The sequence below is a fragment of the Patiria miniata genome, unplaced genomic scaffold (assembly GCF_015706575.1).
Source record: "Patiria miniata isolate m_02_andy unplaced genomic scaffold, ASM1570657v1 HiC_scaffold_3, whole genome shotgun sequence".
NCBI lineage: Eukaryota > Metazoa > Echinodermata > Asteroidea > Valvatida > Asterinidae > Patiria > Patiria miniata.
In genome coordinates, this window is record NW_024037069.1 from 14,695,469 (window position 1) to 14,711,617 (window position 16,149).

At 39.8% G+C, this 16,149-nt stretch overlaps 3 protein-coding genes across 3 annotated transcripts; all 3 read right to left on the reverse strand.

Moving 5' to 3' along the window:
- Positions 1-222: 222 nt before the first annotated feature.
- LOC119737820 (cytochrome P450 2J6-like) lies at positions 223-15,272 on the reverse strand (the record flags this gene model as incomplete). Its single annotated transcript, XM_038212435.1, has 4 exons — positions 223-1,340; positions 1,593-2,591; positions 3,275-3,661; positions 15,194-15,272. Coding segments are annotated over 4 exons (1,668 nt in total), but the record flags the coding sequence as incomplete, so codon positions are not given.
- On the reverse strand, positions 6,954-15,197 carry LOC119737821 (microsomal glutathione S-transferase 1-like). Its single transcript, XM_038212436.1, has 3 exons — positions 14,978-15,197; positions 7,606-7,682; positions 6,954-7,412 (listed from the first exon to the last, which is right to left on the reverse strand). Exons 1-3 carry the CDS (start codon positions 15,107-15,109, stop codon positions 7,169-7,171), a joined length of 453 nt encoding a protein of 150 aa, XP_038068364.1. The 5' UTR covers positions 15,110-15,197; the 3' UTR covers positions 6,954-7,168.
- LOC119737819 lies at positions 8,716-14,955 on the reverse strand. The gene is made up of 2 exons (XM_038212434.1): positions 13,592-14,955; positions 8,716-13,138 (listed from the first exon to the last, which is right to left on the reverse strand). Exon 2 carries the CDS (start codon positions 11,752-11,754, stop codon positions 10,240-10,242), a length of 1,515 nt encoding a protein of 504 aa, XP_038068362.1. The 5' UTR covers positions 11,755-13,138; positions 13,592-14,955; the 3' UTR covers positions 8,716-10,239.
- Positions 15,273-16,149: the final 877 nt, after the last annotated feature.

Here is a 16,149-nt window from a genome sequence, read left to right on the forward strand (position 1 = left end):
AATGGACTGGATTAGTTATATTTCTGAACAGAACGACTTGAACTTTTTAAAAAAATAGTCTATATATAGCCTTTAAAACATATATAGGGTAAAAGTCGTCATCTCTGCCCAGATCTGACAGCGACGAACAAGCAAGAACTGCCTCAACTTTGCCCAACGTGTGTTGGTCAAACCGAAAACAAAAGATCAAAATAACGCTGACACAAACTGTTTTTCATTCTCATAATCGCTACATGCGTACGTTGTAAAGGGCGAGTCAAAAGAAAGTGACAGAGTACATGTGATTGGTTGTAGGCCTAATTGTAGTAAATGTGAAATTCCACGTAATTTGCATACTTTAAATAACGTCAAGTTATCTCTATTTTTAAGTAATAGAACACAATCCAGCTGTCTGTCACTGAACATTCACCAATACGCATTGATGAATATCATGGGGGTATACCTCCATGAATAAACGAAAAGTTCCGAAGGGAAAGAGACCCATGTGAACAAGACTTGTTCCTTTAATAGTGACAGCGCAAATCTCAAAATCTGACAGTAAAAATATAGTGTCTCAGTTTGACTCAAATTATTAAAATCTCAATTTGTATTTGAATGCCTGTGTGTAATCTCTGGTTCCCGCTCAGCTGAATAGCTTCCAAGCATTTAGCAATCTACTGACAGATGTAAAAAAAAAAATGTGTTCTTTTAGCAGAACATGCATAACTTCTGATTGCATGCATCAATATTGCATGTGTTTTTTTCACGAGTAGAAGAACATGCGCGTTAATACATGTTCTATGTATGTATCAAATTTAATAGTTTTTAAAAAGAAAAATTCATTAATGCAGGTCACTTTCTTTTTGACTCACTCCATTGAAGGCCCATGACGTTTTATTATTTAAAAAAAAACAAGCTCTACTTTCTATCTATTTATTTTAGTACAGCCGGTGGAATTAGCCTAGAATAAATCTTGCCTAACAGAATATTTCAAAGTCTATACAAAGCGAGGAGATGCAAGTATTTTCTCCTTTTATATTATAGGCCATTCACATTTCAGACCGTTGCTCTGACAGCAAACATACCAATCATGTTCACGTTCAGATATACTCAAAATTCACATCTTCATTGGAAGGGCACAGATAAGATGGTCGCTTTTCAAGCGCTAAACCCTCCAAAATCTTCTCGTGAGATGGCGCACAGGTCGTACGGCTGCGGGGAGTGCGTGATGCCACCCTTGCCCTTCAACGCCAGCGGAGGAGAATTTTGGGGTTTCTTGAAGGTGAATTGGTGCATGAAGAAACTGAAGAAGAGGAACAGTTCCATCTTGGCCAGGTGTTCCCCGATGCAGCTCCGCCTGCCTACAAGTCAAAAATAAATCAAGGTCCAAAAAGAAAGTGATTGGTTTACGTTCATCTCTTAATATAAAATGCACTTGCAGACAACTAGTCTACTGAGTTCTTATTTAAATAACCCTCGTTGTCACAGTCTAGTCTAATCACGTTTGAGTGACCATGAATTACTCATCCTCGTTGTTATGGCATAGCGCCCTGTTTTGTCTCAAGAGACTACCGCTTCGTCCATTATTGTGGTTTGAGTGAAGGTTGACTTACCAGTGCTGAACGGTATCAACTCTTCTGGTTTCACAGCCACGCCTTTTTCGTTCAGAAATCTTTCTGGTTTGAACTGCTCCGGCTCGGGCCAATGCTTAGGATCTCGAAAGATAGTCCACATGTTTGGCACAAGCAAGGCATCCTTGGGGATGAAGAAGCCTCGGAGATAGATATCCGAAGCAGCGGCGTGTGGGACGCCCAAGGGAACGATGTTGGCCAGGCGTTGGATCTCCCAGATTACTGCTCGAGTGAAGTGTAGCTCCGGAATATCGGCCATTCTTGGCATCCGGTTGCGACCCACAACGTCGTCGATTTCTGCCTGGACTCGCTTCTGGACGTCAGGGTTTACCATCATGTACAGGACTGCCCACTGGAGAGTGGTGGCCGTAGTCTCCGAACCAGCCGCAAAGAGATCCAAAATAGTACCGACGATGTTACGTTCACCCAGATGACCGAATTTCGAAGCTTTGAGATGTTTCCCATTGGGAAGCATACCCTCTTTATCTCTACTTAAATTCTGTTGAATTTCCATTAGATACGCGTCGGTGAAATCCTTCAAATTATCAGCGTCGAAGGTTTTGCGGTGGGTGTCGATAACGTTCCGTGCAAAGTTAAGAAGTTCTTCAAAATTTGACAGAAGCTCAGGAATGGGGAGAAAAGGCAGATATCGTAAGCTTGGTATGAATGTGATGGCACCTCCACCTCCCACCAGCTTGATGTTACGGCTCATTAAATCAAGGAGATGCATAAACTCCTTATCGTCGTACTTGTAGCGCTTTCCGAAGATGACGGAGCAGATGACATTAGACACTGCGTTGCCAAGGAACGGTTTGGGATTGAATGGCTTGCCTTTGAATGCGGCGAGTTCTTTCATTAATTCCTCAGCCTCAGTGCCTATCTGCTCCTCGAATGAAGACTTGCCGACCCCAAAGCTCCGGAGTACAGTGAGGCAGAACCGACGCAGTTCGAGCCATGCTTCGCCATTAGATGCAGCAACCCCTTTTAGAAAATAATACAAAGTTAACCAAATTTAGCCGGTATTTGTATACAATATTGTTGATGGTTGATATTGCAATAGTGAAAAAGAGCAAAAATCACTAAGTAGTAATGATTACATGTCAGCTCGTTGAAGCATTTGTGTTTCGCGTGTGCATTTTGAAATAAAAATTCGAACCAGCCAACCGATCCCGTTTAGCTCGGTAGTGGAGTGGTAGGCCTAAGACGTCTGCACTAGATAGCAGGGTTATAGCAGGAGGTCGTGGATTTGAGTCCCACCCGAGTGATTTTTTCCAACTTTCACTTGGGAGGTTACACACTGAGTACACAGTTTCTATACGTCGGTGAAGGGCAAAACTAATTTGACTTACATCACCCCAACGCAAAATTTAAAAAAAATCCATCTTTAATGGATACAAATTGTGGATTTTTTTTTCGTTTATTGACTTAGGCTACACAACAAGTGATCACAATCTGAAAATGCGTTTACGTTTTCTTTACACTTTATGAAATGAAATAATCCACATGTACATGTAACGGATTGAACTATTTGTTGAATTGATGGTGCTGGAAACAACCAAGCGGCACTTAAAAGTAATGAATTGTTTACAAGTATTCACAATGATGCACGACATATTGTCAACGTGCGCCTTTTGAAACCATGACGTTTTCTGCCGATGACTTACCTTCCAATTTTAATACCTCAGTAAAGAGACTTTTAGGTCTGTTGCTAAGTTGTGGATGTTGGAACGCTTCCTTCACCAACGCGTAGTCGTTCAAGACCACAACCGTCTTGTTGAAGATTTTGATGCGAAATATGGGCCCATACTTAGCGGCGTACTTTTCGAATTGATGGTGGAACTCCAACCCCCGAAGCATACACCAGACCATGGCTGGGACAGAACCGAGAAGTGGGAATCCCCAGGGCCCTGGAGGAAGGTTCTTGGGACGGCCAAGCAACCAGCGAAGAACCAGGAGCAGAAACACGCCCAACAGAACGGTGCGAACGTCCAGGAAATCCATGACGTAGGGAACAGCGGACTTGCAAGATGTATAAGTGTCAATACATGTACGTGTGCTCTCGTATTAAACGAATTCTAACGGAAGTAAACCGTCCGAACAGAGAGCGGTGTGAATTCGAACGTCCTGTTTAAACTACCAGTTTGCACTCTGTTTGCAACACAAAGAATCAAACAGCCAACCCTGTACGAGGTTCGAAAAGTGTGTGAACACGCACACTCACGATATCTCACGCATGACACAGCTTAAACACGCACACTCACGATATCTCACGCATGACACAGCTTAAAAGGGTTGCTCCGGGTCAAACTAAACAATTCCAATTTTTTTTCTGCTCTGCACTTTTTATTGTTAGTAAGCCCAGCCCACCTTTGACCCCGGCGTAATAGTAGTAGGGTGACGTTGCAAATAAAACGTTCGGATGCATGGATGTCGCCAGGGTTCTCTTTTTTTTAGGGGGGGGGGAGCACATCCCCCCCCCCAAAAAAAAAATCCTTGTACTTTCTCTATCTGATTCTCTTTTTTTTTTCGAGGGTGGGCGGGGGACATTTTGCCCACCCACCCTCATATGACACCCTGCAGCCTGCGCCAATTTTGTTATAATGTGTATTAAATTAATAACAAATATGACTCCACACCTCTTTTTCTTTTCTTTTTGTTCTCATTTTTTCTCTCCCTTTTTGGTTTTTATTTTTTGTTTTTCAGGGGGGGGGGGGGGGGAAGCGCCTTCTTGCGCCCCACGCCCCCACTCTCGTGACGCCCATGTTCGGACCGATGTAAATCTGTGCACAGCAAGTGCAATGACTAGGTTTGTGGAGTTAATGTTTTAGTATCTGTCCTATCTGCGTTTTAAAATCTGTTAACAGCTTAAATGTGTGGAGTAAAAGAAAACAAAGTGATAACTGGAGGAGAGTGGAGAGATATAACTAAAACAGAGAGTTCAAACTCATGTGAAAGCAGTATTTTTAATGGGACATTCCAGATGTGACTTTTTTTACAACTTCAAAAGCTATTCAACATGCTTATATTTATCACGTCCATGTGTATTGTCAATTGATTACTACATGAAATAAAAAAAAATTGACTTCCACGTTTTACTCGACAAAAACGACGTGAATCATGCCTGCTTTGAACTTTGGTGAGACCCAGATTAGCGCGAGTAAAGAAAACGTTGTGTTAATAAATAACTGATAACGAGGTTGATTTCTTTGGCGCATATCAGTATTGTAATCCATCTGTATTCAAACATTTCCAAGTGACAAATGGTTAGTTTGTGGACACTCCTATCTTATGGATCTAGGGAAAAGTTGTCGGTTGCCTCTATCCACAACCAACATCGATATAAAAAAATACTCCGTCCCCTTTGACCCTTTTCATTTCTAAATTAAATTGAAACGCTTCCCTCATTATGTGACCAAAACATCTTTTTTATAATTTTGTATTCCACAGAATTGACAAATTCTATTCCCCCTGAATCGAAATACCCCAACGTCTATCATTTTCCGTGAAAAATGGTCTTCAACTTATTTGCCTTCAAACCTCTTTGCTGCCCTTCCAAGGTCTAAAAATCCGGCTCTAATCTTGCCAAAGCTTTGGGATTGCCGCGGAAAGGTTTGTCACACGTTGTTTTCTGGGCAAACACCTTGTAAAACACGAAATCCGGTTTTTGTTGAAATATGCAGCTTTGGGAAACGGATTAAATTTACGGTACCACTGAGACCTTGCCCTTGAAGTTGAACTTGCAGGTCGTTAAACCTTTGTCCTGTCCCCTTATCATGTTGTTATAGTTGATGTTGTCACAGTAAATTTGACCTTCATGAATCGTTAATTTCTGGGGAATTTATCAATATTGTAATGGACTGGATTAGTTATATTTGTGAACAGAACGACTTGAACTTTTTTTTGTAAATAGTCTATATATAGCCTTTAAAGACATATATAGGGTAAAAGTCGTTGTCATCTCTGCCCAGATCTGACAGCGACCAACAAGCAAGTACTGCGTCACCTTTGCCCAACGTGTGTTGGTCAAACCGAAAACAAAAGATCAAAATAACGCTGACACAAACTGTTTTCCATTCTTATAATCGCTACATGCGTACGTTGTAAAGGGCGAGTCAAAAGAAAGTGACAGAGTACATGTGATTGGTTGTAGGCCTAATTGTAGTAAATGTGAAATTCCACGTAATTTGCATACTTTAAATAACGTCAAGTTATCTCTATTTTTAAGTAATAGAACAAACAATCCAGCTGTCTTTCACTGAACATTCACCAATACGCATTGATGAATATCATGGGGGTTTACCTTCATGAATAAACGAAAAGTTCCGAAGGGAAAGAGACCTGTGAACAAGACTTGTTCCTTTAATAGTGACAGCGCAAATCTCAAAATCTGACAGTAAAACTATAGTGTCTCAGTTTGACTCAAATTATTAAAATCTCAATTTGTATTTGAATGCCTGTGTGTAATCTCTGGTTCCCGCTCAGCTGAATAGCTTCCAAGCATTTAGCAATCTAATGACAGATGTAAGAAAAATGGGTTCTTTTAGTAGAACATGCTTAACTTCTGATTGCATGCATCAATTGCAGGTGTTTTTTTTACAAGAACATGCGCGTTTAATACATGTTCATGTAAGTATCAAATTTGATAGTTTTTAAAGGAAAAATCATTTATCCAGGTCACTTTCATTTTGACTCACCCTATTAAGGGCCCATGGCGTTTTGTTATTCTCCAAACTAGAATAACGTCATAACAGAATGGAAACTTGAAATCTCAAATCCGTTTCCCCTCAGATTTTGTCAGTTTTATATTCTGTTCAGTTGGCTGCATATATCATTATTTCCCTTAGATTTCTGTGTGTATAATTTCTAATCATTATACTCGTGTGATATTTTCACTTGTTGAAGTATTAAAAACAGAGAAAACAATTACAACTCAATCAACTTTGTAATGATTCACCGCATACAATTGGTTTTATTGCAATCGCTTTTTATTTCAATATGAAGACAAAAACGAACTACATGTAGTTAAGTTTTGATACTTAAATTTAAGTTGAATTGAAATATCAAAACTGGCCTCGGTGAGGGCGCACCGTGCAACGGGGCTATTCCTCAGGAATTGATGGCTATACAACACATCGCACAATTCAGACGATTTTGAAAATAGGATGTACTTTGTACGCAAGGGGATATCTAGGCTGAAGAGTTTCATGTATCACAAGTCGAAACAAAAGTCAGTTCCAAAGTAACAGGACATGAACAATGACAAAACAATACCGACTTGTGATTGACTTGTGAATGACTTATGATTGACTTATGATTGACTTGTGATTTTGACTTGCAATTGACTTGCGATTGACTTGCGATTAAACAGTGATTTGACTTGTGTATGATTTTTGATTGACATGGGACTGACTTGTGATTGACCTGTATTATACATTTGGACTAACTTGTGAGTGAATTGTGATCAATTTGTGATTGATTGGCAAATCTGTTAGTACTTGCAATAAAATAAAGTTTGTAAACTGTTTCCATTATCTTTCTAATGTTCTGACAGATGCTGTCTACAGCTGGCCGTTCATGAGCACCTGCACCGCCATCGAGATGTTAGTGACCACACCGATCATGTACGAGAACAGTCGCGCGGGCTGGGGGAGGGGAGTCAGGTAGGCAACGGTGTGGAAGAAACGGGACGCCACGAACGCACGGAAATGCCAAGTCGCTGCGAAGACACTAGGGCCGGTCAGAACATACAGCAGACCCAAGACCAGAAAGGATGGGATGTTTTCCAAGTCGTTAAGGTGGCATCTGTGAGGATGAAGGACATAGAAGAGATGTGGGCTTAGAATGACTTAAAGTTCTTGAAACTGACATTCTTTGAATATGACGTGAAGTAAATGTATAACAGCAAGGAGGTGAATGTAATATGGTACATAACAGCACCATGTTTTACAAGAAAGACAATACCCACAAACCCACAACAAGAAAAACCCACAAGTACCTTCGAACACGTTCGATATCGTCGTCCCGTCGCACCAGTTCCTTCTTACCAAATGCATCCTCTAGATTGATGAATACCTACATAGAATTAAAGGGAATTTACATCATTGGCTTTTGCTGTAATTTTCAGAAATGAACTAGTTGAGGGGTTAGTATAACAAATCAAATATTGTTACATTGACATGTTTGAAGTTTTGTGTTCGAAAATGCTGGAAAAACCAAGAAAAACAAAAATGTTCAAGTAGTCTGGTTCCCTGACTCCACTAAAGATGAAATGAATCAACTTATAGTTGCCGGAAAATTGTAAGGTAATGGAACCAGTCTAACTGGCCTGCATCCATTCATGAACATGTAACCAATAGCAAACAAAATTTGGACTGAAAAAAATGGTAAATTTGGAGCAGTAGCTGAAAAATAGTTAGGTTTTTCCAACAGTGGTCGGCCGACCACCGTTGGAAATTTATACAAAATACCAATTTTCTTGAAAATGACTTCACACCTGGTGCCATAACTTTACAGGATGCTTTAGACTGTCATTTACCAACATCCTAGTAAGGTATTTCGTAAAAAAATGGTAGTTTTATTTTTCGATGTTTGCAAATGTTGTATATTCCCTTTAATGAAGACATCTTATGAGTAATGCGGGTGATATTGACGTCGTGTGAACGAAGGCATCCAATGCTTCCATCCATAATGAAAACTTTCGGCCCCAAACGCGCAAAAGCTCCTGTGTGTGAGAGAGCCGTTGTAGCGTGAATTTACGTTTTTATGAAATTCGGACTCATTGGTAATAACGCGCATGCGTAAGTATGGTAATTAGGAAAGTGACCGGTCACGTGAGAAGGATTAACCAATAATAGGGAAAAGGGGTCCGATTTTCATAGGAGTCGGATTTTCATGTGACACCGTCATTCATGCACTCAACTCCACAGGATTGACCTTGCAATTAGCATACCGCATACTACACTGGGGCAGTCTGATAAACAAGGGAGATTTGGATTGATCCATTACATGCATGGGGGGAGACCAAAACGCTCAAAGTTTATCTGTGTGGTAAAATAAACAACAGAGATAAACAAGATGAAACAAAGCATGCAAATGGAGACTGCTCATCGTTTTTAGAACAATTTTATTTGCATCATAAAACACTTAGACAGAATAATGGCACAGATACATTAATATATAAAACATTTGTGAAAATAATTATTTGTACTGATAACAAATTCTGATTTCTGCAAAATTGCAAGGCTGTTATATATATATTTTTTAGAATACTGTCGAGTGTGTTACAGAACATTTTTCATAATATAGCACCATCTGACCCGTAATGACAACTTTTGATCTTGAGTGATTTGGCATAAATATAGTGCCGCGTGTACAGTTTTCAAATTGGCATAAAAGGCATTATGTTGATAAACAGGTTAACTATTTCCATAATGACATTGACAAGTTTGGATGGCTTTGGCAAGGGAAATAAAAAAATACAACTATACAGTATTTACATTATACATCTAACTGGGATGCGAATAAACCCTGAATTTCCACAATAAGCATGGTTGTGACAAAGGCTTATTTGCAAATAAAGTTAATTGGTTCATAATAATAAAAACAATACTTTGATTAGAAATAAACGACCAACATATCGATATTAAATTCAGTAATCCATTCATATCTATTAGTTAGGGCTCTCGAAAACAGCCGTCAGACGTCCCGGGACAACCACAATATTTTGTTCAACAACCAGAAGTTCCAGGTTGCCAACCCAATGGGAAACCACTTTTTCCAGCAATACTTATATTTTCCACTATTTTCCACTAACTTCCTTATTGAAAATGAAATTCGGGCAACCAGATTTTAAACACCCCTGTCCGAAGGGCAACCACATGTTTTGAAATTTCGCAAGCCCTGCAAATGTAATACTGGTAATGGAAACAATGTTATACGGTTACAAACAATTCACAACAAATCCTGACAAACTAAATGTATAATGCAAACTAACACTATACTGCAAACAATAATGATCCAAATGTCGAAAAAAAACTGTTAAGATCAAATATTAATACATGAAATCAAAACATAGTGAGCACACATCTTATTGTGCTAGTACACGATTCTTTGGTTTTGTAATTCCTGATTGAAAACATTAAGTATAGAGAATTTGCACTCAAATCAGTATTTAATTACATCATTTTAACCCTGTCTTTGTCCAAAATAGAAGAAGAAAACAAGAAAACCGCAACCCGAATACGCATTTGTGGGGGTATGTAACCTTATGTTTATTAATGAACACAAGTTCGTTTGTTGTGACCATTTTCTTTGCAAAGGCTGCAAGTGACTGTCCACTTCGGCTTTCTTTTGAACTGCCCATGCAAGATGTGCAACCGATGTTGCTTTGACATTATTTGTGACATGGCGGCGGGACCGAAATTAGTTGACCTATAGTACCATTTTGTAACTAGATCATTAAGTTTTTCCAACCCTTGCTGGCAGAAATGGGATATATTTCCATGGAGTCGCATAGCCTCTGGAACATGATAGGCCATTAGATGCATGTACGGTGTGATGTCAGTACTACATGTACAGTTAACTGTGTAGAACAAAATGGACCCAGTCCTTAGCTGCTCGTTCGAAGCTATCAATCTCTGTATCTGTCATTTTTTCTCATTTCTGCCAACAAGAGTGGAAAGTTTTGCCACAATATTTTCCATTCATCTAGTTTTGGGTGGTTTGGAATCAAAGATTCAAGGTCCATATTTTTCAATATTTTCCGGTGTTCAGGACCTCTGAATGACCTATATTCAATTTTACCGTTGTTGATGTAAAACTTCCAGTCACTTATCCCAACTTTGTCATGAATGAACTCTTGAAATTTGTTCACATGGACTGAATTCTCCAACTTCTTTTTCGTGACAGTGTGTTTTGAAATGTTGTCCAGTTTCAATAAGTAGGCAAACAGGTGACCTACTAATTGATCACAAATTCTTAAACAGAGATGCAGTGTGTCCTGAACGACCCAATAGATAGGTACAGAGAGGAAAATCGGATGTTCGTTGCAGCAGAATTTTGTTGGATCTGAAAGTTTTTTCTTCGAGCAGGTAACTATATCTTGAATAGTTCTTGCACCACATTCGGGATCATTTATAGACCATGCTTTCTTCATATCATGACGTTGTTCTTTTGAGCATTTACACCACAAGCATGAATGCTTGCTGGCAAATCCAGCGATGCCCATGATCTGATTGAGATATTTAAGATCGCCACCAAGATATTTCTCAACCTCAATATCCTGTCCATTAACAGTAACACATGTTAAAGTTTCGAATTCCGTAATCAGTTCACATAGTGCAGATTTGAGAGATGTATTATCTTCCCTACATTTGACAATGGCTAAAAGATAGTTTCCATGCTCAGACATACAGGTTTCTTCATCAACAAGAGTATAAGACAAATTGACAAAGGATTGCTTGCATGTTATTCGTGTACCATCTCCACTTAGTTTTATCCTGACCTTGCCATCCTTCACGACATGTGCCCTCTGTGGGTCTGCTAATTTCTCGACAAGTGAGCTAGAAAGGGAGGTGTACACCCCTGGATACTCGGGAGCTGTCTGAACTATATTAATTCTTTTATTGAGCTCATGACGTCTTTCAATCACTCGGCATGCTTTTGGAAGCGTTGATTTAGATTGAGCAAGTTCGTGATAACCTCTGTTGGGAATATTGTACTGGTCCAGAATAAATATCATTTCATCAATGTCATCCTTACAGTATTCTGTTGTTATTTTTCTTTCATTGCCACAGTGAACTACCACCTCATCTCCTAATTCATCCTTGAATGTGATACTGACAGGTTCGCAAGTTGAGGTTGAAACATTTTTGAGTGCTGATTGGAGTGACTCCAAGTGTTGTTTTTTTTGTCGTCTTTTCTGCGATTTACTGTAGTCTTGTTTGCCTTTGGCTTTTCCTCTCTTTCCAGACCTGCATTTCCCGACATTGTTTAATCGGTCTACTTTCCTTGACATTTCTTGATTTTGTTCTTGCAATTCTCCCAAAACACGTCTTGTATTTATCAACTCATCCTGCATAAGTAACATTTCTTCTTCTACCTTTTGCAATTCTCTTTTAGTTGGTGAACCAGTACGGTGGGGCATTCTCAAAGTGTAGTTTGTTTTCCTCCATTTTTTGAACAGCGCTTTCTTTTTGAAGCCAGATTTCTTCACAAGTTTAAATTTGCGGAGCAAAAACTTAATTTTCTCAGCAAGTACTTTCAATACTCTTCCTGTGTGAATCTGCTCTCTGTTTATATGGTACTTAGTTAGAATAGTTTGCAGCACACATTCAATGTTTTCAGGGTTGAGGGAACAGGGTTGCTTGCCAAGTTGTACAAAAACAAGTTGTTCAACTGCAAATTAACAACATGGGGAAACTCTTCAAAGTAGGCGTCTTCAGGCAAGGCACTTGACATGTGAAGACACACGCAAAATGTGAGTAATACACACATCGAATTTACCATGATGTAATCGTACAATGTGACGCAATCAATATGGAAAGATAATTGTGTTGCCAAAGCTCACAACATGGACAATAAATAAATAACATGTACTACATCAGTGTATTAGCTAGCCACCTACGAGGGATTGTTTTGAACTCTCTTTTGTAAAAAATCACACCCAGGTTTGAGCATAATTTACATGCAGTATATAGGGGATGAAAACCCCAGATTTCAACCAAATGAATAAAATGGCAATGCACACCCAGAGTGTGGATTTCTAGCTAATACAGTGTTTCTACTTCAATTATATAATTAATTCCACTTTAGTAAACAGTGCAGCAAAGGATAAACAGCAGCAATAAATTAAAGCTGCAATGTATGCATGTCTAGTGCATTTCCCCGATCTCGTACAAACCCAAACACTAAGACATATCCACGATGGGTATATATGCATTCACCTTCTGCATTGAATTCAGCCAAGGGTGCTCTCTCAGTCATGCGAAAGTTGACGGTACCATCCACAACACGGGAGAAGTCCTTGTTGGAATTAACAATCCTGAAGTGCCAGTTTTGACCAAGCAGGCCATTCAAGTCACCAAGATTTCTTAGTGTATACTTCCCATTTGAGTTAATTTGTCCTTGTGATCTCAGAGGCTCAAATGCGTCTCTTTGGATGGGAATCCGTGATCTCCACACTACTGTCTGTATTTCTTTGAATGTGAAGACTCTCCTTTATGTTGATGGCCAGTTGCAAATAAAAGAATGCTGTTGCCTCCTCTGTTGTTTCGACGAACTTATCTGATATATTCACTACTTCATTAAGAGGTCTCCACTCGTCGTATTTTTTTGTCCCAGTCAATGTAATGCACTAAAGCATAAACTGTATCGTCCTCTGTCTTGGAGTCCAAAACAATCAGAGGGTAGAGTTTTGATGTTGACCACTTGGCCTGCTTCTGGCTGTCTTTTGGAATTGCTGTTCCTTCCGCCAACGCTTTGTAATCCAACCTCTGTATGTTTCTCTTTGATCGTTCTGCCATGAAAATCTGTGGACATTAATAAAAAAAAACGGTTGTGTTTCGCAGTATAGCATGAGACATGGGTATTTTTGACATTTTTACAGCGTGATCCTAGTATCGTTGGGGCCTATGCATACTTGCATGACACCATGCTGACTAGGTTTCTGACAAACATGACAAAAGACTGGGGCTAACATCATTGTCATGATGGTATAAGGCAGCAAGGGATGACAATATTTATATTGTGAAGAAAGTGCAATTTTTAAAGGCACAAGCATTTTCAAACGTTCTTTAAAAATTATTAATATTTATTAATTATTAAGTAGTGTACTCTCATTTTCATAGAAAATTGAGTGTTTATATTTCACAACTTTGGGGTTTTCTTTTACGTACTACAAGTTCAAGCCTCCTTTCACATTTATACAGCGATCTCGCGCCATTTGTCTCCTAGTCCTAGTGCTTAATATATACCATCCTTACCTATTATCCGAATGGAACGGTCCCCAGCGGAAAGATACTTCCAAAATCAGACGACTTCCATCTGAAAACGCTGGGAAAGACGTCGTTTCTCGCCAGAGAATTTGACAGTTTCGATGTCTTACCAAAACCGACTCCTCTCAGGATACAAATATAAGTCGGGATACAAATAATATGGCATAAGTTGGTTGTAAAAGCACAAAAAAGAGACGAAACGTGGCACTACTATCGATCGAGTGTGGCTCCGAAATGCAGGTCAGAGTGCACGTACGTATGCAAGCTTCGCGGGAAGTTGTCACGTGACCAACGTACGCTTACAACAGCCTTTTTTGTAAGGAGGGGGCTTATTGGAAGCAAACTTTAGATGAAAAATGATCCGTGGATTTTAAGCCAATCAAAATGAAGTTTACATGGAAGAAAGAGGGGTTCTCTCTCTTTACAAAACCGTTCACCCCAAAGTTCGATGACCTTTGGTTCTCTTGCTGCGTTAAGTCAAAGACGACGGGTCAGTGTAAACACGGGCAGTTTGGCCAGTTCTCAATGCTTCTCCATAGATAACTGCGGCGGAGTGCAAACATTTGAAGACAAAACGATCCCTGGTTTGTTCGAAAAGGTTTACGAAACATACATGATGGAAAAGCCTGAAACGTATTCTTTCATATTCCGTTCACCCCAAGTTAATACGATGCTCCGTTCAAAAGATACAGCAATGTTAGAACAAAAGTGCCTCCATTTTGAGAGGTTTGACCGCGTTTAAGCTCCGTGTACTAACCCGGGGAAGCGGATGCGCGCTTGTTTTCATAAAAAAACAAAAAGTCCGAATGGTTTTCTTTCGCCCTACTCCTCCCCACTTTTAAAGGCATATTGGATAATGTTCCTTTATCCCAAAAGTAGGCATATAACCTAGAGCCAATCATTATCATAAACGCATTTGGATTGCAGATAGTACTGGTACTAAACACCCTTTGAAATTACTTCATTTTGGCTTGCTGTTATTATTTTAGATGAAATATATAATATGATGTACTGGTAGGCAATTCTAACGATCAATTGACTAGGAAAGAAAGAGTCCTCTTGACAAAATCGTCTGTCGTGATCACAAGATCATGTGCTTGTTTATTTTACTGCTTTCTGAAAAAGTGTTATAGCCACTGAGGTGAAACTTCAACGGGTTGAGTTTTGAAACAGTCTTCTTTAAATTTTCAGTACGATTGTTGGACGCGAACGGAATGCATATAAAGCAAATAATCTTGAGAGATGAAAAGATTCTCCACCCTTAATTATGTACACTGGACCATTTTTACAGTAGGCTTAGTTGGCTTAGTTGATCAGAACTAGCATGAATATTGTTTACTTGTCAAACTTTTGCTCCCTTTAAAATAAACTGACCTTGCGACCCATTCGAAGTCGTCCAGTCTGAAACGCAACGAACGTCATCTTTAGCACGACTGCGGACGCATAGGTGGCATACAACCGAAACACGGGGTTGTCGCTGAAGCTCAATAGTGTGGAAGCAGCCATGTCGGGGGAAAATACACTCACACACGGTGTACTGGTCAGGATGCGTGGCGAATAGGCATGTATAAGATGTATAAGTGTCAATACATGTACGTGTGCTCTCGTATGAAACGAATTCTAACAATAACCGTCCGAACAGAGAGCGGCGTGAATTCGAACGTCCTGTTTAAACTACCAGTTTGCACTCTGTTTGCAACACAAAGAATCAAACAGCCAACCCTGTACGAGGTTCGAAAAGTGTGTGAACACGCACACTCACGATATCTCACGCATGACACAGCTTAAAAACGTTGCTCCGGGTCACTAAACAATTCCAATTTTTTTTCTGCTCTGCACTTTTTATTGTTAGTAAGCCCAGCCTATCTTTGACCCCGGCGTAATAGTAGTAGGGTGACGTTGCAAATAAAACGTTCGGATGCATGGATGTCGCCAGGGTTCTCTTTCTCTATCTTATTCTCATTTTTTTTTTTCGAGGGTGGGCGGGGGACATTTTGCCCACCCACCCTCATATGACACCCTGCAGCCTGCGCCATTTTTTTTATAATGTGTATTAAATTAATAACAAATATGACTCCACACCTCTTTATCTTTTCTTTTTGTTCTCATTTTATTTTCCCTTTTTGGTTTTTATTTTTTGTATTTCTGGGGGGGGGGGGGGGGGGGGGAGGAAGCGCCTTCTTGCGCCCCACGCCCCCACTCTCGTGACGCCCATGTTCGGACCGATGTAAATCTGTGCACAGCAAGTGCAACGACTAGGTTTGTGGGGTTAATGTTTTAGTATCTGTCCTATCTGCGTTTTAAAAACTGTTAACAGCTTAAATGTGTGGAGTCAAAGAAAACAAAGTGATAACTGGAGGAGAAGTAGTGATAGTGGGGGTACCAGATCAAAATGGAAAATCTGTGGCAAGCCTGAACACGTCGCTCTCGTTTCTCAAAAATCACACGTCGCTCTCGTTTCTCAAAATCCCCCGATCCCAATTTTTTTAAAAACCCCGACGTCGGGTACCGGATCAAAATCCCCCGAGACAAAGTTTTAAAAAAAT